The 23,881-nt window shown below is 33.2% G+C and overlaps 2 protein-coding genes across 4 annotated transcripts; one reads left to right on the top strand and one right to left on the bottom strand.

The window, feature by feature from the left end:
* The first annotated feature begins 12,216 nt into the window (after positions 1–12,216).
* On the top strand, positions 12,217–16,803 carry LOC11445629 (potassium channel KAT1). 3 transcript variants are annotated; one of them, XM_024776364.2, is made up of 12 exons: positions 12,218–12,988; positions 13,080–13,295; positions 13,389–13,544; positions 13,654–13,711; positions 13,802–14,119; positions 14,470–14,727; positions 14,855–14,953; positions 15,057–15,089; positions 15,187–15,375; positions 15,512–15,587; positions 15,720–16,232; positions 16,467–16,803. In XM_024776364.2, the coding sequence occupies exons 1-12, from the start codon at positions 12,810–12,812 to the stop codon at positions 16,598–16,600; spliced, it is 2,229 nt and encodes a 742-aa protein (XP_024632132.2). In that variant the 5' UTR covers positions 12,218–12,809; the 3' UTR covers positions 16,601–16,803. The 3 variants fall into 3 exon arrangements, with proteins under 3 accessions (XP_024632131.2, XP_024632132.2, XP_003593936.3); XM_024776363.2 differs by having other exon boundaries at positions 12,217–12,988; positions 15,512–16,232; XM_003593888.4 differs by having other exon boundaries at positions 12,219–12,988; positions 14,488–14,727; positions 15,512–16,232.
* LOC11438869 (mannosyl-oligosaccharide 1,2-alpha-mannosidase MNS3) lies at positions 16,624–22,461 on the bottom strand. Its single transcript, XM_003593886.4, has 6 exons — positions 22,175–22,461; positions 20,077–21,035; positions 19,603–19,864; positions 18,046–18,243; positions 17,433–17,581; positions 16,624–17,289 (listed from the first exon to the last, which is right to left on the bottom strand). Exons 1-6 carry the CDS (start codon positions 22,250–22,252, stop codon positions 17,040–17,042), a joined length of 1,896 nt encoding a protein of 631 aa, XP_003593934.1. The 5' UTR covers positions 22,253–22,461; the 3' UTR covers positions 16,624–17,039.
* Between the last annotated feature and the right edge of the window lie 1,420 nt (positions 22,462–23,881).

Below are 23,881 nucleotides of genomic sequence, written 5' to 3'. Positions count from 1 at the left end.
AGTCGCATATAATTTTATCGCTAAATTAGAGACAAGGAAATTAGAGATGAATTTAAGTAGAATTATCAAGTGATTTGAGAGAGAAACATACTAGTTTGAGAGTTGAGAGAAAGAGTGTTAGCAATATCTCCTCTCAAAAAAAAGTATTAGCAATATCTTTTCACAACTCACGTAAATACAACTCTAATGATAAAAACTATAGGAACATTCAATATTTTTTAGTTCTATGCATGTGAGTTTTGCCACTATATTCTTTTGAAAATAAAAGTTTGACTCTTCTATCTCTCTTGAATAACCTTTGCTAGTATAGTACTACTCTCAGTATATTAAGGAATAACCTTAACTAGTATAGTATAACAGCTTAATAATCTATACTAACATTCTTGGCACTACGTGGTTTGTCCTAGGACCTCTAATCATGATTAAAATATTGACATTTTGCAATTTACTTTTGGTAATAATATTCTTCAATATCTAGGATTGATAGTATATGAAATAGGATAAGTGCTTAGTCCTCCAAACCACAACTTGATGTGGACCAAAAAGGAAAGCATATAGAGTACAACAACAAAAACGATTCACATGCATGAAATGACTGGGAAATGCAATAACTAGCTGGCTTTGAAAATCATTCACAAGGTTATATATTAGGGTTAAGAAGAGCATCTAGCATCACCTCTCCTTGACGGCAATTGAAAGTAATATTAGTCCCCAATTTTGGTCCCAAATGTCAATCATTATTCATTAGTGGGCTATGTTGGCCAATATATCACTCTTTTACAAGAATATCTTCCCGTGTGATTTTGTGCATCAACTTTTTTACCATTGGTTTATTAAGTTTGTATTCCTTTGATGTATTATATAGTATATATAAAATGTATAATAATAATAGCATTAAAAAGAACCCTTAAAAAAACATATAAAAGAAGAACCTAATTAAGTAAGCGATTTTCAGTTCATCCAAGAAAGCTCTCAATATTATTCAAGTTTATTGACTTTCTCCTCTATGTGGTTTGATTAACGTTTACCACTGAAAGGGTTACAGCCTAGTTTTACAAATTCTTAATTTTAACCTATAGTTTAATACATACGTAATTGTTTAGATGTTAAAACCTTTTTGACTATTATAGCAACTATAGCATGTGAACGTGCCAAACAAATTCATTGAACACATCCTACTTCTCCACTAGTATTTTGTTCATATACATACTCTGCTCATATGTGATGTTGAAAACCTTTTCCCATTGCCTTTATTAATTTGGGACTTAAAAGGGTAGGGTTTTGAAGAAAAGTTATTTAGGAAAAAGAAGAGAGAGAGAAGATAACCCTACCTTGCTGATTTTTTTTTATAGAACTAAAATCTTTCAATAAGTGTATGCATGATGCATAGGCAAATGAAGTAATGACTTTAGATCTCCAATTTTTTTTACTTAATAACAATGATTATTTTTTCTTAATATAAATGATTTTTTTCTTAATAAAAAAAAGACTTCATATATGCTCTCTTGTTTAAGTCTTTGGATTGATGTTGTTTTAGAAGATTTAATTTAAATAAAATTTGAACAACTAGAAGATTTAAATGTAATTTAGGTTTTATTTTTTATTTTTGTTGATTCATGATTCTTATTATTTTGGTTTTCGTAGGTTTTCTTTACACTAGAGACAATCTTATTTAAGACATTGTCAAAATCAACGTCTACACCTTCTAATATATTTTGAAAGGGATCCTGTTCACTTTCCTCAAAACCCTCTCACGTGTCGTCTTCACTTGCAATTAAGGCATTCCGCTCTATACGAGATTTAGGATGGGAAGGAAATATGAGAGGAAGGAAACGTTCATACCATACCATGTTTGAGATTTTTTGAGAGGCATGAATAGACTAATATTTTTGCTTATTTTGGGAGTAGTTTTATGAAAAAGAGAAGTGATTTGTTGAATTTTTCAAAGTTGTCTAAACTACTCAAAAGACCTTAACATTCATTTGTTGAGTTTCCCATATTAAAATGTTTTAATGCTTTAAAAATTCTCTCATTATATTCTCTTTCTCCTATTTTTCTTCACTCTCCCTTTTCTTCACTATTTTTTTGTCAAATTATTTATTGTATAGAATTCATCTTTAAAACGAATAAGTAAGGTGTCCGATATAAATATTTTGAGGGAGATGAGAAAAGGAAAAGAAATAAAGGCAACCACGTACCATAACATTCCAAAGTTCCTTCAATTAAGCACTTGTAGTGGCAGTCGACCTCCCCAAAATTGATACTAAATTATGTCGTATTACTACCACTTTAATCAAACTACCAAACAAGCTTATCCTCTTTTTGACTATCCCATTATAACCGTCACATGTGTTAAAACAATTGTTCCAAAAAGAATGACACTTTCAATTTTTAATATAATTTTAATTTTTTTTTCGATTGCACCCACTAATAATTAAAATTATGTGCATTGCTTCGATTTTTTTTTTTTTTTTTAACGAAATCACTCTCAAGACACATACTAAGAGAACTGAAAGTGAAAATTTTACATTGAATAAAACAATAGTTTGACTTTTAACATGTTGAATGCATGACTTTTAAAAAAAAAAATCTATACTAAATTCTTTGACATGTTTCTTAAAGACATAAGTTAGTCTTTGCCATTAAGAAAAACAGAATAATAAATGTATTTTTTTTCTTCGGAGAGATTAATAAATGTATCTTTTTTAGGTGTGAATCGCATATTTTTTGTGATAATTGTAAAAATTAATCCCTCGACTCTTGTAATAAGATTTAACCATTTTAATAATTAAAATAAAAAAGGATAAAATAGTATACATAAGTGTGTTATTTTAAGAGGGAAAAAATGAAACAACCAAAATTCATGTATCATCGGTATTGAACAAGAATAAATTATTTGCCGAATTTTTTTTTTGAGAGGAAAAAATATAGGACAAAACTTATGTACATTGCCATAGATACTGTTTTTACTGTAATCCACTTAAAATCAAACACGTATTCTGTTTGTTTCATTAATTAAATAATTTTAACTCCGTGAGTGTAACCGTTATCTTTGTGAAACATAACTCTCAACTCACCTGCCTCCTGCATAGCCGATCAATCACATTAAAAACCTACTTCAACCCCGTCAACAACAAAACCATCAGAAACATGAGGAGGAAAACGGAGAAGACGTACAATGGAGAGTTCGTTCATTTATGGGTTTCGGAGGGATGACAGCGGAGGTGTGTGTCTCCGCAAAATTCATATATGTCTTGGTTGTTTTAAACTTCTGATAGTGTCGAGGGGTGTTCAGGAACAACAATTATGGTGGTAATTTATCCATTACGATGCAGGGGTGTATGTTCTTGCAAAAGTGATTGTAGCCTGACAAATTCAATGCAAAAAGTTGCTACCATGTAGTTTTTGGGTGTATGTTCTTTCTCTATCTACAAATCAGTAACTTTGTTGCTACCATGTTGTAAGTGTGGTCTCGTTGACGTGTTGGTTATGGTGGTGGATACAAAATGAGATATTGGTTTCACGAAGCTGCAGTTCTAATTTCATGGTGAAGGAGGTTGGTTTTGGAGAATGAACGGAACTGTCTTGGGAAGGACTGAGAAGAAGCGGTGTTAACTCGTTATCCAATTCTAAATTAATTTAATTATTAAAGTACACATGTTACATTTTAATATGACAACAGTAAAAACATCACATATGATACTGTACATAAGTTTTGTCCAAAAGTATATTTATAAATGTATTTTCGAAACACCCTTTTGTTGAAGGCTCTTCCGAGAACCAAGAGTCAACCAACCATATCATGTGCACAGCTCGTGGTGAATAAATGAAAATGTATTTTGGCTTATCTAAAAAAACATGAAAATGTGTTTTGGTTTGAAAAAGGTACAGTTTTATGTGAAATGTGGTTTTGGTTCGAAAACACAAAACAAAAAAGGTGCATTGGCTTGATTCTAGACAAACATTAATAGCTCAATTCGATTTTACTTCTTGAACGGAATTATGAACAATCCTACTAAAGGATCTAGTATGTCTGCACATTCAAGTTTTTCATTCGCTAGAAAGTGACAGAAAGTATGCAATGACCACTTTAGCTATGGATACTTTAATCAACATGATAAATATATTTTGACACACAAATTTGATATTAAAATGTGACAACAATTTATATGGGTAACACACTTTAAATAGATGATTAATCACGTTGAGTAGATGATTAATCAATATAATATAACAAATGTTGCAATTCATTAAGAATCCATTCAACAAAATTAATTATAATTTGATCGTCATTAACCACAATTTTCAAGTGTATATTTGAATTTAAATTATGGTTGTTGAGTTTTGACTTAACAATGTTTGTGTTTTAGCAAAATCGTTGAACTATTTAGAAAATTGTGGCACAATTTTGAATTAACAATTTGGAGTTACCGAATTCACAACAATCGGCACCCACTGTGAGGCAAGGGAGAAACTTGACAAGTGAGCATCATGGTTACCAAAGGTTACATCTTGGAGATGAAACCAAACATGGTTCAACGAAATTGTATGGAAACATTGAATAGTAAGGCGGTGATGTCAGACAACCTAGCACAATCAAAGAAGGTAAAGGGTTAAGAGAGGAGGTCATGATGGTGATGTTATGGCGGTGATGTGTGCTTTCAAAGGTCAAGTTATATCTGGAGAGGTGGAGGTAACAATACTCAAGTTCAGCCTTAGAAGTGGTGATGACAAAATGAAAGGCATAATGGATTTAAACGTTTGGAAGTTGATATTCAGCCTTCCACTAGTGAGATTAAGAAGAGACAAGTTGAAGATACCGAAATTGTATGACTATGGAGACTTTGGGTGATATGATCTAGTTGTGAGTAAGGGAATTCTTCAACATGACGGAAGGCATTTTGGGGGTTGACGAATGTATAACACGACTTGTGGGATTAACTGAAAAGACCAAGGGTAATTGGAGGCAAGTGAATCTACAGGATGACAGATTTGATCACTACGTGGAGCTGAAGAGATTATGGCGTAGACTTGTATAACTACCTAAAAGTTCGAGTGTAGTTGAGTGCAAGGATCTTCAAGAGGGCGGAAGATATTCCGAGGTTTGAAGAGATAAAGGTGAAAGCTTGTGAGACTATAAAGTGTAGTTGGATGCAAGGAGAAGAATCAGACTTGGATGCTTGTGGGACTACCGAGTGGTTAGATGCAAGTGGAGGTGGTGTGTAGATCAAGGTTCAAGCAAGGATTTGGACTTGATGATTTTGTCTTAAGGAGTAGTCAATGCAAGGTTAAAGAGCAAAATGATTATATGTTTAAATTTGCATTACCACAAATTTAGAGTCAAGGTGGAAAATTGTTAAGTTTTGACTCAAAATTTGTATTTGTGTTTCGGTAAAATTGTGGCACGATTTTGAATCAACAATTTGGAGTTACCGAATTCATAACAATGGTTAATGAATAACATGTATATTTGACACTCAGAAAACATGTATATTTAAGCACAATTTTGATTTTTTTATTTTTTGAAGAAGCTAAATAACCCACCTAAATTGATATTGAGGAGAATCGAAGATGACACATTAAGAAGGAACGCACTCCAAGATCTCAAGTCAATATCATCATGCCAAATGAGTTTTTGATGATTAATATTAGATAAATAAGTTACAATTATCAACCTTGACTCTAAATTTGTGGTAATGCAAAAGAAATTAATAAGTTAAAAATTATGATTAATTGCGTTTAATTGATGATTAATAAGTTACAATCATTAATCTTGTCAAAAAAGAAATTACAATCATTAATCATATGTTGAAGGTGATTAACATGGCATATAAATCTTGTTAGCCGTATAAATTGTTGAATTTTGATGTAAAATTTGTGTGTTAAATATACCAATTTAATCATCCTTCAAAAAAAAAAAAAAACCAATTTATTCAATTTAGGTTATCTCGGAGATAAATATTTAATTAAAATTCCCATATTCTTGGAGTATTGATTAATTAAACAAGACCCCTTGATAGTGATGGCCAAAAGATTGCAATATTTTGGGGATAGATACGTATAACTATAATGAATTGGAAGAACCCTTTTCCATAACCATATTAGACCAAGTCCTGTTTGAGTTTTTTTTTTTTTTTTTTGAAAGGTCGTCTTTGTTTGAAATTTGTCATTATTCTTTTTTGAGCAAAAATTTGTCACTGTTTTTTTTTGTTGTCAAGAATTTGTCATTGTTCTATCAATAACCATAGGACAAATATTATCTTTTCCTTGTTAGTTTCCGTCCATTTTTCTTTATTGTAGTGTTCCTATTTAATTGACATTAGTAGTGAACACTCGATCAGTGCAATTTTTCTTAACATAAAGAATGTCTATGGAGTAATAATTAGAAGTAGTGATCACATCAAATAAACATCTTGTTATGTTGATTTAATATTAAATTGGACTCTTTCAAGATTTTTAACATTAAAATGTTTTTTGATTGTAAAAAATACATTAAAAATATTTTTTAATCCTTAAAAAAAACATTGAAATATTTTTTAAGTATTCAAAATGGATTTTAATATAGTATAAAAAAAAAGGATTTTAATACTCCTTCAAAAAAAAAAGGATTTTAATATAATTTTTGATATCGATAACATAAAAATAACACAATTAACTGCTCTAAAAAACACGATTAATTAATGTCTAAGGTATTTGAAAGATCGATCAATCTTTTTTTGTTTGGTAGATAATCGAAACATCAATTTAATATCTATTTATGTTTTAAAAAAAAACTAATATCTATTTCACTTTAAATAGTTAATTTGAAGATGTACTATTCCATTTATCATCTGTTTTTTTACGGATCATTTATCATGTGTTAGATGGAGTTAGATATTAATTTAAATTAGTTCAATATTGTTTACTAGTTGGTTAATGAGCGCTCCACCAAATAATAAATTGTTTATGGGAGTCTGAGTTCAATTTTAAGGTGAAATAATTCTTGATCAGATTTTACTTTCTTTTCGAATGAACTTTAAATTATCAGAGCCCACTTCCTATAGTAACTGAAGGTTAACATTAGAAAAAGAAAATTGTTTACTAGTTAACTATGATTAGTTTTTGTTTTTAATAGAGGAGTTAGCCATGATTCGTTTAAAGTTGGTTATATTACTGATTATACCTTAGGATTATTAAAAGTACTTCATATACTCGTTGTATCACAACTTATCGAACTCAAGTCACTCACAAAATGACTGTTGTTACGTCATAAACGAATAAGGCACACCATAAAAATGAGAGGAGTGAACAAAGTTTAAAAAAGGTTCAAATTCTTAAATTAAATAAGTGGACAAGGGTGCATTGGAACTTTTTTTTTTTGAAAGCCACGTCATAAACTTTTTCATTTATTTTTGCCATATTTCACAACATTTTGTCTTGTGAAAGCTCGACTTTCTTAGTCAGCATTTCGAAGTAAATTAATCTGTCTCAAATGTTCAGCAAAATGCTAGAGGTATAGTTTTGTGCTTTAATGATTTATATTCATTGAATTTCTTTAGACTAAGTTTCATTGAAAAATCTTATCAAACTACTTTTTTCTCATACAATAAAAACAAATGTAGAAAATCTTCACTCTATCCTTTGAAATAAGAAGAAGCACCATGTATTGAAAATCATGCAATTGTGGTGGGGTTTTATTAAAAGAATATGTTAAATTATAAGTGGAATTGGTAGGGTACCAAATGGGGCTTCCTTTGGGCATAGCTTGGGAGCAAAACAGTGACCCCATTTGATACCCAAGGCAAATGCACACACACAAAAGGTGGACCCTAATTGATACCGAAGGCAAAATCCTTATTAAGGATTGGATTTGGTTCATACGCTTTAGAAGAAAAAATAGGAGAAAAAGAGGACACAATAAATTAATATAAAAGCTCAATAGAAAATAAAAATGGGAAAGACAAATAAATAGAAAAATAAAAATGGGAAAGACAAATTTAACTAGGCCAAAACCACCTCACCTCCGTATGTCTCTTTAAGCTTATGTTTGATATCACGGTGGGTATGACATAATACAATGATTTAGAGTGTTTTTTTTTCAAAAGTTACCTATAAAAAAGTTAAGTCACCGTGATTCTAGCATACTTACGAGATATCCAACGCACACTAAATCTTGCAAGTGACCCCTCCTTTGTAAAGATTAGATTCCCCTCTATTATGTGATTCTCCTTAGACCTTGGGTGAGCGACAAAATGACATCAAAAACTCATAACAATGGTAGATTAGGGTTTTCTCTTTGAGGAATATGCTTATGATGAGTTAATTTTTGTTTTTCTCCAAACAAATTAAAAAAGGTTAAATATGTTTTTTTTTTGTTAATAGGTTAAACAAGTTTTTAGTCCATCTAAATATAACAACTTTCATTTTCACTCATGGTAATACAGACACAATGTTGGAACAAAATGTGTTTAACATTAACCCTTAAAGAGCAAAGGAATCAACACAAAGGAAGCTTAAAGCGTCTGAAGAAAACTGCTCCTGAAGATAAGGCGCTCCTGAAGACAAAGTGCTCCTGAAGTGATGACGTCATCAGAAGCAAGTTTATCAGAAGCTAAAAATCACCATAAGTTGCAGTTCATCAGAGGATGCATCTTAAGGCTTCAAAAGCTGTTTAATGTGATTCAACCTCGTCTAAGGATTGCAGAAGACTGGAAAAGTGAAGCAACGACTATTTTGAAAGGATTTGAACGCATTGGATGCTTGTTCCTCAAAAGAGCGTTGACAAAGTACGTTTGTACGAAGTGCGCAACCACTACCTCCACTACTCTGTTTTGTCTCTGCTACAAGACAAGAAAAATAGCTCTGCCTGCAACGATGTTCCTTCACAATGGGAATGCATTTGAAATTGATCCTTCTTAGGACAACAACCATATTAGGCAAATGATCATTGGTGATTGATCAAAAGCTTCAAACGACTCTATTTTGAATGTGCTGGCAATTCAACGTCTCTTTCACACCTCTATATAAAGGAGTGAAGACTCAGAGTTTCAATAGAACAATACCAAGAATTACAAGTGGCAAAACTCTACTGAAATTGTTTTGCATGCACAATTTACTTAGAATTTCTTATCAAAGCTCATATCTTAGAAATTCTAGAGTCTAAAGAGTCTGTATCTGATTTGTATTGTGAACACCACTGATTGTATATTTAGTGTTCAACCTCAAACATTTTTCTTGTAATTCTGTTTGAATTCAGAAGTCTCTTGCAGTTGTGCTTGAGCAATAGAAGTCTCTTGATTGTGTTCAGGAGCATAGGAAGTTTCTTGCTAAGTTTAGCAGTGAGCAATTGTAATCAGATATTACTTTTTAGTGAACTCTCCTTGGAAGTGCAAGAGGGACATGACTGACTTCCGGTTTGTGGAAGGAACTTGTAAAAATTCATTTGTGTCTTTCTTCTCTCTCTCCGTTTATCCGCTGCAAGTAGTTATGAACATCACTTCAGAAGTAGAACTCTATATGCTTCTGATCAGTGTTTTCAGCTTAAGAAAGAAAGAAGAAAAAACCAACACAATTCAACCCCCCTTCTTGTGTTTTTCTCACCTTCACAAAAGTCCTTACAATAAGGAGAATATTCTAAGTCACCACATACTTACCAACTTGAGAAAAGTTATCTTGACAACTAAAAAATTGTCGAACATCGTATGAGTGTATTGTGATAAAAACCCATAATCGAATGTTTTTATTGATTTCCGTTTCTATCTTCGCCTAATCGACAATTGGTTTGAGTGTATTGTGATATTGTGTCTATATATGATGCCGGATTTGTGATGTTTGAAATGTTAACAAAATAGAGATAACAAAATAGACAAAGGAGAAAGAGAGTAGGGTTTCAATAATGTGAATAACACAACTTATCAAAATAAGGGTTACAAAAAGAATATATAGTAAAAACATCATAAGACTAGATTAGACTACTAACTTAGAAATATAAAAAGTCCAATGACATAAACTCAATACACTATCATCTAACACAAATAATACTGCTCTATCACTAACCTAGGACACAAAACTAAATGGAAATATTATCTTAATCGAAATACGATAACAAATTTCAACTTGTTCCTCCATGGTTTCTTGTACATGTCTAGGGTTTATTCTAATTTGGTGATATAGTTGAGGAATCTAATTTTTCATTTTGATAAAAACCCATGAATTACCTATTCTTTATGCTTGTTTCTACTGCTAGTTTTCACAAGAAATGTTGAATATTCACGAAGATATTACAAAAATGGGGTTGACTTTGAAATCAATGTTTGACAAATTACAAAAATGGGTTTGACTTTGAAATCAGTGTTTGACAAATATGTATTATAGTTCACCATTTAAGAGAAAAATCTGAACATTTATTCTAAATTTTTACATAAGTAATATTTGTAGTTGCACGCAGAAGATATCTAAGATGAAAAATGTCCGAAATGCACTTTGCCCTAGTGGAACTGCTAATGAAAAATCTATACCACATTTTGTGACCAATAATACAGTATATGCTTGAGGGTTGGTGAGAAATACTAATCTGCTAATATGACATATTATTGATGAGAGATTTGGCCCTGCATGTCAACATCTTCTGAACCTTTTGCAGATTGTATTTTTCATCATGATTCATGGGGTAGCCTTCACAGAACTAAACCACACTCGAGAGTTCCACACAGTAATCCTTAACCACACAATGTTATCAAGATTTTATATTATTCCTTGCTAATCAAACAACCTTGAAAATCACTCCTTTGATTAGTTAGTCCATGTGAACTTAGACATTGTTGTACCTTTAATTGTATACCTTCATAACATGCTTCCCACGAGGTGGGGCTTCAATGCATGATATTGGTGCAACCATAAGAAACAACAGTACACTGCCACAACCCCACTTTCATCTTTTGCACAATTAATACATCAATCATAACTTATTATCACTTATTACTTGCTATTTTCGTTGCTAAATACCATTTTGTATGCCAACTTAGGTTTAATCGAATTGGTAAGGATTCAGCTCACATCCTATAAAGTTTTGAGTTCAAATTCCACTGCCGATGTAAGTGCTTATGTATTCTTGCCGGTTCCAGGATATCAAATAATGCTCAATAGTATCTGCAACTTTCTTTCAAAAAAGACTCGTGAGACAAACATTATATTCATTGTCCGTGCGCTTAAAGAACGTCGGTTGGAAAAGGTCAACTGTTTAAATGAATCTCAGTATGTTGAGGGATTAGTCTCGACTTTGGACCAAGGATAGTTGGACTCATCCGAAAGGACTTTTGAGGGTTTACCCTATCCTAGAGTAACAATCCTGTTTGGCTGCAGATTTTCTGCTTTTTGAAATAATTCTCTTTTGGCACAACTTCTGTATTGTACCCCAAGCAAGTGGGTTTAGCTCTCCAATCCATTATCTTTTGGAAAGATTCTGGTGAGATATTCATACGGGACCAGATAATTGCCAACTTTCACATGCTAAAATAACAAGTGAAAGATCTCAGAGAATTCTTATTCAACATTTGTATTTTATACTAACTTTAATACCTCATTACTTGGAATTTCTCTAATCAAAAGTCAGAATTTTTTGTGTGCTTTATTCTTTTCAATCAAATACTTCAAACATCAGACAAACTATATATAATTCCTTTTCATCAACATGTGGCTTGAAGGCAACAATGAATGAATGGAGAATAGAAAATAAACTCTTGATTACACATGTTTATCTTAAACTTGTAATTCAATATTATTTATCAACATTATAACCTCACAAAATAGAATCAATATACAATTGAACATCAACTAATCATATGTGGGCCAGATGGGCCTTAATTGAATGGTGCTATGTTTTCTAAAAAAAAACTACACATGTGTTCGGAAGTATACTTTCAAACGAGAAAAAAACTTCATTTTTTGTTTGTAATTATGCTTTTCGAGGGCAAAAACATCGTTTTTCCCCGGAAGGGTGAGAAAAGAAACTCTCTAATCAAGTGTGAAAGGTCGGTACTAATCAGTTGCGTTTTCATGTCGACCTATACAAGTCAGGAGAAAAACATGACACATTAAGGAGATTAATCAATATATGAATGTGGATTAAGATAATCAGCAGCTTAATGATAGTGATTTTTTGTTAGTGGGGTTTAGACAAGTGTTAGTGTATTGCAACCCCTAAAAAAACCTCATTGGTCCACATGTGATACTAACAAAAAAATCCATGCTAACTCTGCTATAGTTGTCTGGTCTATCTTAAGATTTCAAATGTAAACACTAACCAATACGTTTCATACTGAATTTGTTCCTTCAAAGTAAGGGCCCATATTCAAATTCCTTATATATAATCTCCACCACCATTTCATTTGATGGAATTACCACCAAAACCACCATTAGAACAACCTATATAGAACAAGAAACACCATTTGCAACTTCTTTGTACCTTCTCTTAGAAATACATAAATGTCTCCAAATGCATATATCAGAAAATCTTCTGTCTGCCACTAGCAAGACTCTTCCATCTTCTTTCCTTCCATTTCTTCACAGGCTTTATTTGTTGAGACATAGTGGAGGATTTCCCCTCCACGTTTTTACCACTCATTTATAAACTTAATTTGTCATTAGATTAGACGCATAAGCTTCTTGTTTATTCCTTTATTTCAGCTTTACAAGGAAAAGACATGAAAAAGTTTATTTGAAAGTCTGGCTATAAATATGGCCAAGTCCATAGGTTTCTACCTCATGAAGTGAAAAACTTAACTACTATACCTCTTTTGAAGCTTTGAGGATTCAATTTCTAAACTCATAACATGTCATTTTCCGGTCTCAAAAACTTCTTCCAGAGGTTCTGGTTGGACGAAATGGAAATGGGAAGTTATACACATAGCAGCTTTTTGTCTAGTGATCTTCTACCATCTCTTGGCGCCCGAACAAACCAGGAAACTAGACTACGAAAATACATAATCTCCCCATTCAATCCTCAGTATAGGTGATGACTCTTTACATAGTCACAATATAACATAACTCTTGTGAATATTGTGTCTGCATCTTCTCAACTTTTCATGTATAACTTATTACAGGCTTTGGGAGTTGTTACTGATTGTTCTAGTCATATACTCAGCTTGGATATGCCCCTTTGAGTTTGCCTTTCTGACGTATAAGCAAAATGGACTATTCATCATAGACAACATTGTCAATGGCTTCTTCGCCATCGACATCGTGCTTACATTCTTCGTTGCATACCACGATAGTCATTCTTCTCTTCTCATTGATGATCCAAAGAAAATTGCAACCAGGTGATATATATAGATATAAACTTTTCTTCCTTAGAAACTAAATTGAATGTCGAAAATCCCTACTTACTTTTCAAATTTCTACACAACATGTAGTTACATGTCCACCTGGTTTGTTTTGGATATCTGCTCAACAGCACCACTTGAGCCCATTAGTCTCCTCTTCACTACTTATGACAGTGAGCTTGGTTTCAAACTTCTTAACATGTTGCGATTATGGCGCCTGAGACGAGTCAGTTCTCTGTTTGCAAGGTTTGCCAGCATGTTATATTTAATTTCATGGTTCTGTTTTCATCAATTCTTCTATTTACTAGAATATTTCAGTGCTTTCTTCCTTACTTGCACCTTTGCTTTGTTTCAGACTCGAAAAGGACATTCGCTTCAATTACTTCTGGGTTAGGTGTACAAAGCTCACTGCTGTAAGCCATTAAACCTCATAAACTCCCCTACTTCCTATACAATTTCAAGGCACATCCAAGAACTGAATTTCCTCTTTCAAAATTTTTCAGGTAACCTTGTTTGCAGTGCACTGTGCAGGATGCTTTAACTATCTAATTGCAGATATGTACCCTGATTCCAAAAGAACTTGGATAGGTGCTATGTACCCAAATTTTAAAGAACAAAGCCTTTGGGACAGATACGTAACTTCAATATACTGGTCTATCGTCACGCTTACTACCACTGGCTATGGAGATTTACATGCAGAGAACACCATAGAGATGTTGTTTGATATCACTTACATGCTATTCAACTTGGGTTTAACAGCATACATCATTGGAAACATGACTAACCTTGTAGTTCACTGGACCAGCCGCACCCAAAATTTTGTAAGTACTTTCAATCTTAAGCTTCTTCTACTGCTGCTCAATTTTCCTGTGCCAGCCACATGCTAGAATAGTTATATATTATACATGTGTTGGACTAAACTCTTATCATGATTCAGCAATGCCCTTCAAAGCTATTATCCAAATCAATGTTCAAAAAGTTACTTTCAAATACTGTGTAGGACTAGGTCCCACAATTGACAAGTATATCTGAAATAGCACACCTAGTACAATCCTCTCGAGTTTCATGTTAAGTTAACCATAAGTTATTTTTTTTAGCTAATTGTGTCTTTTCTAAAACAAAAACTCGTTCAGAAAAGAGGAAATTTATTTCTCCCCTCTTAATAAGAGAGGATTCATTTTGGTCACAGAGGGATACAGTCAAAGCAGCTTCTGAGTTTGCTTCAAGAAATCATCTGCCACGTCGCGTACACAATCAAATGTTGGCACACATTTGTTTGAGGTTTAAAACAGAAGGACTGAAGCAGCAAGAAGCATTAAATGATCTTCCAAAGGCGATTCGGTCAAGCATCGCACACCATCTCTTTTTTCCTGTTGTGCAGAAGGTCTACCTCTTCCAAGGAGTCTCCAATGACTTCCTTTTCCAACTGGTAATACCCCACATCACTTTTTTTTTTTTTTCACTTTTTGTCTCTTCTCTGGCTAAGTGAAAAGTAAGATGATGAAGACCTAGAGTTTCAACATCTGACCCCAAGTAACTCTAATAATAATATATAGGTTTCAGAAATGGAAGCTGAGTATTTCCCACCAAAAGAAGATGTGATACTGCAAAATGAATCTCCTACAGACCTTTATGTACTGGTTTCAGGCGCAGTGGTGAGTTGACTAAAGCATGGATAGTTTAGTAACCATAAATGAATCTTAAAGAATGTCTACTAATAATTTTTGTAAAATCTTTTCAAATGATTATTTGTTGCAGAATCTCGTTCACTGCATCGATGGGAATGATCAAGTATGTCATAATACTCAAACAAAACATGTTTTTTCTTTCATCCAATTATGCAATGAAGCAACTGAATATGACTTATTCAAAACATGTTACAATTCAGGTGGTTTTTGACAAAGCAACAGCAGTAGAAGCATTTGGAGAGATTGGAGTTTTATATCATGTACCACAGCCTTTCACAGTTCGAACCACGGAGCTTTCTCAGATTTTAAGAATCAACAGAACATCCCTAATGAATGTTTTACAGGCAAATCCAGGAGATGCACAGATTGTGATGAATAACCTTTTAATGGTAATTAAGATACTCAAAGCTTCTAAACTCAAAACATGGGGAATATATTGTATAAATTATATTTACCAATCATATACCCCCTCGTCAATGATAGTAGGTTGCTAATCCTAATCATTTGTGATCTTATATTTTACAGAGATTAAAGGAGCGTGAAGGATTTGACTCTGAATATCCACACACAGATCATGGATTGGTTCTATATAAATTGCTAGGTAACACAAAAGAAAGCTCTTCTCAAGAGTCTACAAATAATTTACATGGCCATTCCTTAATGCATGAAGGAGAGAACATAAATATCAGAGACTCACAGAATAATTTGCATATTGTGACTAATGATGTTTCAGTCCCTAATAACATGATACCTGAGGATGGCAAAAGAGATCTCCATGCCGCTGTGCTGCCTGTACATAAGGGGAAACTAGACATTGTTGAAATTCTGATTGAAAGAGATGCAAAATCAAAGAACCCAAATACCATAGGGTGGACACAAAAAGCTTTAGTACAACAGCTAAAAAACAAAAGCATTTCTGACCATACAATGTATTATGAAAGCGAGAAGAAATCAGACGAACATAGAATAGAGATTGTTGAGCCACAAATCCTTAACTTTGGCAAGAATGGCTCAACCAGAAACAGTAGACAGGATGGTATTAGAACTATCAACTTCCCATTAGAGAAAGTGTACACAGACACCAATTCAAGAAATTCCAATAGTCCAAGTGACAGAGAAATGGCAAGGTTCATCAAGAAGAGGGTAACAATCCATTCGCCAAGTGGATGGAGAAGTAGCTCACATGGACAACAAGGAAAACTGATAATCCTACCTGATTCATTAGAAGAGCTGCTCAAAATTGCTGGTAAGCATTGAACCCTATAACTGAGGAACATTAGTTTGACACACGCATACACACACGCTGTAGAGAATGAAGAGAGCGATATCAGTTTTTTTTCCCCTTTCTTTTTATGGTTTTTGCTGAGGGAAAGGAAAGAGAGACACTTCCAAAATCAAATGCAGTAATCTGAACACAGAACAGTAGAACTCTGTACTGCTATTACTTTCTACTTCTAACTATTAACTTGCAAAATTGCAGGTGAAAAATTTGGCGGCTTCAACGCCACAAAAGTAATTAATAAAGAGAATGCAGAGATAGACGACATTGATGTCATTAGAGATGGTGATCATCTCTTTCTTCTTGGCAGTGATAGTGACAATTTGAACTCATGATGTTAACAATGTAGATAGGAAGATAAGTAGAACATTTAGGAACTTGATGACAATAGTATAATAACTTTTGAAAATGCCAAGAATCCAGCAAGATATTGAAAAATCATAGAGTTTAATTACAAAAGCTGCTCTTGGTTTATGATTGTTGAAACAAAATTTACAGTCTCACCAAGAAGCCTGGTTGTAAATCCAAGAAAAAAAAAGTCATATAATTCAGTGACAGCCTCCTGCAGCATTTTGCTGATGTACTGTATGTTTCAAATAATATTGGATAGTTTCTATTTTCCCCGAGAACCAAGCTAATTAATTCCTCTACAACCAGCAGCTCTCTTGCTTAGATTCAGAGATGTCAGAGTAACTTCAAAGAAGCATCTCACACTGTGCCAACACAATGGGGATTTCTAAAAACCGTCTATTGAATGCCTTTAATGAACAAAACTCATTTCTTCAAATTGATTGGTATAGGATGCGCTTCTGTGTTGAAAACAAATTTGTCCAATGGAATATGGGAGCTATCCCCAAAAAGCAAGTATAAATACTTAAGTGTTTCTCCTAGAAAGAAAGTCTCCATTTTATCTCTTCTAGGAGGAGGAATAATGGTTACGTCGTCCAAAGAACTATAGCCACCAGTATCAATCTTTGTGTACTTTTCAAAGGCTTCAAAGATTTGCCAACCCCATTCACGATATCTGTAAGACAATATAAACAAATGATTATTTTAGAAAAATCTCAAAAAGAAAAATTAAGCCCATATTCACTGTTTCTTGAGTATGGCGGTGACATGAAATAAAAAAAATTAAGTAATCTTATTCATAAGAAGGGGAAATCATACTTTAGATCTTCTGTAATGCGGTACAAAACAAAGAACGACTCCACAGTCTCAGGTCTCAAGAGATTATGACGATCAGCAGGTCTTATTATGATGTCATTAATATATTCTGAGCTCTTATTTCCTCCATCATGACCTTGTTCAGAAAATTCCTGGGTATCAAAAGCATACATCGGAGGCTACATGTTATTTCTCCATTCTAATTACATATAAACCGAGTAAAAAAAGTATTTCACATACGCAGAATAAGAAAAATGAAATTCATGCTGCTTTTGAATGAGATCTATTACTCCCTCAATCCCTTTTATAAGCGCCTTTTGAAAAGAAAAAAAATTGTTTCTAAATATAAGACCTTTTCAGATCACTAGATACATCTATTGCATATTTCCCAATAAACCTCTAATTAATACCACCAAGTCTCTTGGAATATGAGAAGTTGAGGTTAACTATATACATATACAAAGTGGTATTTTAGGTATATCTATACATAAAATAGACATATTAAATAGGTTACATACTTTTTTTATAATATGCGAAAACATTAAAAGGGGCTTACAAAAAAGGACAGGGGGAGTATCATTTAATGAGTTCAAAATGTCATAGAAGCCCCACTAACCTCAGTATGAAAGTAAGCAATTTCAGGAGCCAGGCCAGTTGAAGTCACTGAGTACATCTCAAAGCATGTTTTAGCCAAATCTTCTGCAAGCTTCAAATTTTCTAGGTCTTCAAAGTTAAGCATGTTGTTTTCCATAGCTTGTTTCTTTGTAAGGCCTTTAGTGGCACCAAGTGCAAGAGTTCCAGATAAGAAACACACCTGAATGACAACATTAACCAGATGCTTCTTAGTTATTTGAAATTCTGAGTTTTAGATGAAAGAGGGAGAAGAGAAAGAATAAAAGACTTGCAATATGATTATGATTTAAAATGATCAATAATAATTTATTGCAAAAGACTTGGCACTAAAGAGCTATTTATACTAATACAAGACTCCAAATCCTTAATAAATAGGAAAATCGAGAAAATATCAAGTTAATAAATAAGAATTATAGAGACTAATCTTCCAAAATATAGAGACTAATCTTCCAAAAAAATCTAAGATATTGCAAGATATGAAATTAATCCTGTGAGATAAACTAAGGTATTCTAACTTAATATCAAGATATTCTAAAAAATTTCATATATTCTAACAGTTATGATCAAAGTGCAGAACTAAAATTTGGTGAGACTTAATATCAAGATATTCTAAAAAATTTCATATATTCTAACAGTTATGATCAAAGTGCAGAACTAAAATTTGGTGAGATAAAAATGAGGGCAGTAACAAACTAACATTTATAATCTGTTAAAATGCAGGAGGTAAACATCCTTTTCTATTAGACAAAACTGCTAGTAGAATGTCAGCTAAAAATGCTGATATTGCAAATGTAAATATTTCACAGTATCACATTTTCAGTATATGATGGTAGTACTATTTATTTTCCAACCATTTTTTTGTAACACCAATCATAGAAAATCGGCTCAATTTTTATTCAATTACGATCTTTAGTACAATCATGACACCCTAAGGTGGCAAAATGTAATACGACTTCGTCATCAATTTATTTTCCAACCATTTTTTTGTAACACCAATCATAGAAAATCGGCTCAATTTTTATTCAATTACGATCTTTAGTACAATCATGACACCCTAAGGTGGCAAAATGTAATACGACTTCGTCATCAATTTGTAAATAACCAAAATGCTTTCCCTATAACTATAAAATCCAGTTCCTCGCGCGTAAAACATAATATTGAGACATTTTAAGTGCTTTTGGACTGAATTTTAAACCACATATATCGCAATGCATGAGTTAACAATATGAGGACATATAATAATAAACTACAGTACAGTGACACAGGTCTCTGCGACGTCCGTGGTTTAAAAGTCATCCATAGGTTGGGAATATTATAATATCAGAAACAATAACAAAACAAATCTGATGCTTCATGAATATAAATACGAGCCGATAACGTCTAAGAAATAATCATCCATAGTTCAGCCAGGACAATCAGACAGATACATAGCAAGTGCAGTACTTTTGCTTTATTTCTACTCCATGATATTTTCAATCAACTAAAGAACTAAATAACTTTCATGCAATTACAAACTTAAAAATTAGGAAATATAGCCTACCAGATGATCCATTTTTGGGCTGAAACCACCATTTGATCCAGAAGGCAATTCTCCAACAAAAACTAGTCCATTTGGAACTGTTTTCTTAACAAGAAGATGCCTAACACCGGTCATTGCTTCCTTATACATCTCATATAAATATGATGAATTGCTATCTCTACTAGTTCCACTCTGAAGCCATACTTTAAGTAAGTACTCATAGTAACTGTCACCACGAGATCCCAGTCTAATATTTTCTCCACTAAACTGACCAGAATCAGGGCTGCATTTAGTCAATAGAAATATCTAAATGTTAGTAGAGATCTACTGAGAAAAGAAAAGAAGATCCACACCTGAAAGCGACTAAAAAAATAGGGCAATAAAAGAAGCAATCAAACACAAACAAATTGAAAGATTTATTTATCAAGAATTATTTCAAATGAAAATTAATGTCCAGACACTAATACACTAAATAAAATATATCTAATTCCATACCTAATGTAGATAGGGACTAGTCCTTCAACCTTTGGAAGAGTCTTTATGTGTTCCATGACTTTCATTGCCTCCAAACCATATTTCTGATCACCAGATACAGCACTGAGATAATTGAACTCGAGCTGCAATGTGGAAACTTCTGACGTGCTACTCAGTCCACCGGGAGCATTATGTGCTGACGAGTCATGCAGAACAACGTCACTAAATGGAATAGGAGTTGGACTTGATGTGAAAGCAGATAGAAGACGGTCGCCCAAATTTTTAGCCGTTTCTAGATAAACAGACGGTTTAGGTCCTGCATGAGTTACGTTCGTTCCTTGTTCCCCGCCACTTAGATGATACGCACTTAAAAGCCCTCCCAAAACCCGTATTGTAGTTTCGAATAAATTTACTTGACCTTTTTTGCTAATTCTCTCAGAAAGGTGTTCTTCAACCCACAATCCTGCTTCGGCAACAACTTCATCAATACCCATTATCATAGCTGTATCGAGAGCATCCACTACCGTAGCACCTAATCCCCCCAATCCGTCAGTTCCATGTTGGCTAACTGGCATAAGCTCATCATAACCCATGGCATATTTTTTGTAGCCCGACCACGCATGAGTAAAAGCTTCCTTGACTTTTTGTTGCCTAGTAATCCACAACGATTTGTCATCTAGTGTTGCAGGTACATGGTTATTATTACTCACTTTGGTATCAGGTGGTAATTGAGGAGGAAGTCTTGGCGCCCGTCTCCAGAATTTTTTTAATCTTCCAGCACCACTATTACTGCTGTTATCTGTTTCATTATTTTGAATTCCAAATACTTGATCTCGAGAAACCACACGGCCTGGACTTGGAGTATGAGTCAACACAAGGTATGTTACACCAAAGATCAATATCAAGAACAGAAACTTCCCAGTACTGCAGCTAATACAATCACGCTTTCGGTTACTGGTGAGGAAGCTCTGAGTAATAACCTGAAAAATAAAGTAGCAAACATTAGTCTCTTTCCTTTTAATTGTCAGTAAACGACATAAAACATATTTAATGCAAGAAGGATAATACTCCAAATAAATCACATCTCAAACTGACACAAGACATCAGCATTCGGTATAATTTAAAAGTTCAAGGAGGGAAGTGAAAAAAAGATTATTGGCAGGCTTTAGTTATGCACATTTCTATATTTTTGTACAAATCGGATATCTCCGCACACAACTATATGTACTAAATATGTGTTTGGATACGTATCACGGTATGCAAAATCATGGTGAATAGCCACAACAACGCAGAAGCTCCACTCTGTTGCTTCTCATTTTCATGTCAAAAGACCCTTAAGTTGCACGGTGGTGGTGAAAATATTTCAAACCAAACATACGCTAATTTCTTGAGGTAGATATTACCATATGAGATATGAGTGATAAATCTTAACCCAGAGAGTTCTAAATCTGGTGCATTCCTAAGACTCGAATTTTAACCCGAGGCTACTAGTTAAGTTGAAAGAGACTCCAATCCATTACGTCATCCAACAACTAAAACAGAAAACGTATTTGATACAAGAAGGATAATTCTCCAAATAAAATAAAAAAAATCACACCTCAAACTAATACAACATGTCATCACTATGTAAAATTTAAATATCAAGAAAGAAAGTGATAAAATCGGATATTGACACGCATAGCTACAAATACTAATTTCTCAAGGTCATATTTGAACCTAAATCGGTTTAAAGCCGTTGCACTCTCAGGAATCATATTTGAACCTGAGACTACTAATTAAGCTGAAAGAGACTCGTATCATCTCATTTCATCACAACAATTTCGTGTTAGTCATGCATACAGTTGAGCAAGTTTAAAGCAAAAGTTGACATTGAAACAAGTATATCTATCTCAGAATATTCTAGAACATAGCAAACAACTAAGAAATTGTGACAGTAAGGAATTATGAAATGCCCAAAAACTAAAAACATTGAATTAATAAATGAAGCGCATTTTGATCTTATTTTTAAAGTTGAAACCTGTAATTCTCAACTTCAAACAACAAAAATATCTAGCACGTAAAACAGAAAAACAAAATTCATCTATCTATAATAAGAGAATTGAATAGCGAAGGAACCAACCTTGAAGAAAGAACGAGGGCGAAACTTGGCGTTATCATAGTCAACGTCTTTTCTGGAGTAGGGTAGAGACTTGGACATAGCTGGATCCGATCAGATCCAAATTACCAACAACAACAATTTAGGTGAGAATTCGATTGCGTATGAAGAAGAAGAAGAAGAAGCTATGTAGCATATCGAATGTAACGCGTCAACAACAAGAATCAATCAGTGTCTTAATGAGAATGAGATCACCGTTTACGATGTATTCAATCTCTTCTTCGTTCGTATATCATTTACATTTTTATTTCCCATTCACTTACTTTCCATTTTTACTTTCACGCTTCCGGTTAATTATTATTTCTTACATCTTTTATTTATTTATTTTCACTCATTTTTATATATTTTAAAATCTAAATTCAAAACAAAATCAAAAGTTGATAAGTTGTTTTGGGTTTTTAATAATTTATTTTTCTACTACCGTAAACAAACACAAAATAACTTTGGTGTTTTGTTATAAATATCTGGTTTATATAGTTTGTGTTGGTTATTTATTTGTGTTCAAATCCTTAAAGAGTTAAATTCTAGATTTCATTAGTATACTACGTTGATTTAAGACTTTAAGGATTTCCTCAATCTTGACGGGTTAGCTTCCATTGATCTTACTCTTCGAGAAGGAAACAGTTGTGCAGATTTTCTAGTTAAGACTAATGTTTCTTCTACCGCAGAGTATGTTGTTCACACCACCTCTCTGACAGGATTATTCTCTTAGCTTCAGACTCTGCGGAAACTTGGTTCCGTGGACTTTAGTTTTTTTTTTTTTTTTTTGTGTTTTTGTTCTTCTTTTCCTTTTGTTTTTCTTAGTTTTGTAAAAAAAAAAACAAAAAAGTGTACATGAGTGGCTACTAGGACGTCTGCGGGTTATTTTGGTTAATTTTGAGATAAAAATTTGTTTGATTCAACGATTATATTAATATGTATGTAATTCATTTTGGTTTGAGACAACGTTCTAGGAGTGTAGATTTTTGAAGCCAAAGAAAGAGTTGATCTCATTGCGAACAAGATGAGACACATCAAATTGAGGGCAAGGTAATCGTTTTAATACTCGTGGAAGGTTTGCATAGAGAATACAAAGTACAATACAAGACATAGTGATGAAAGATTGGGCTCTTTCAAAAAAAGAAACCATAAGTTGTGGTGGTACCGGAAGATGATAAGGATGTTGAACCAACATAAAAAGTGAATTCGTTCAAAAACCGAGTGAACCAACCAACAAACCAGGAATCAAATCCAGCTAGCAAACCTAGTAGAGCAGTCAAACTTTTCAATGGATCAGCAAAACAGCAAAGTTACAAAAGAAACTATAAATGAGGATTTAATGCTCTTTACGAACATCCCTATTTCTTTTACATGATTGATTGGATCAAGGTGGAAATGAAAAAGAGAAATAACAAAAAATAAATATGCGTGGCAATTTATGAGTCATTTAGGAGGGAACGATTTAGCAACAACATACCAAATTTGGCTTTCTTACATATCTATACATGCAAAAAAAAAAAAAAAAATCAAAATAAAGAAATGGACATATAGAGATTAGGTTTAGCCAATAACATTATGAAGAGAAAAAAAACGGCCTACTCTAGAAACAAATTCTAGCACCAAACTAATCACAAACAAACATCACAACAATGACCCTTTAAACTTTGAGATTAATTTGAATAATAGGGCGAA

Source organism: Medicago truncatula, chromosome 2, assembly GCF_003473485.1.
Source record: "Medicago truncatula cultivar Jemalong A17 chromosome 2, MtrunA17r5.0-ANR, whole genome shotgun sequence".
In the NCBI taxonomy this organism is placed as follows: Eukaryota; Viridiplantae; Streptophyta; class Magnoliopsida; order Fabales; family Fabaceae; genus Medicago; species Medicago truncatula.
This window is presented reverse-complemented; position numbering and strand designations above follow the sequence as displayed.

What these genes read in the sequence shown, in the direction of transcription:
- LOC11445629 (XM_024776363.2), top strand. Translation starts at nt 12,810, where the DNA reads ATGTCATTTTCCGGTCTCAAAAACTTCTTCCAGAGGTTCTGGTTGGAC. An exon ending in GGTGTACAAAGCTCACTGCT is followed by an intron (nt 13,712 to 13,801) that starts GTAAGCCATTAA and finishes AAAATTTTTCAG; the next exon opens with GTAACCTTGTTTGCAGTGCA. An exon ending in ATGACTTCCTTTTCCAACTG is followed by an intron (nt 14,728 to 14,854) that starts GTAATACCCCAC and finishes AATAATATATAG; the next exon opens with GTTTCAGAAATGGAAGCTGA.
- LOC11438869 (XM_003593886.4), bottom strand. Translation starts at nt 22,252, where the DNA reads ATGTCCAAGTCTCTACCCTACTCCAGAAAAGACGTTGACTATGATAAC. An exon ending in CTAGTCCCTATCTACATTAG is followed by an intron (nt 19,865 to 20,076) that starts GTATGGAATTAG and finishes GACTAAATGCAG; the next exon opens with CCCTGATTCTGGTCAGTTTA. An exon ending in TTGCTTACTTTCATACTGAG is followed by an intron (nt 17,582 to 18,045) that starts GTTAGTGGGGCT and finishes TTTGATACCCAG; the next exon opens with GAATTTTCTGAACAAGGTCA.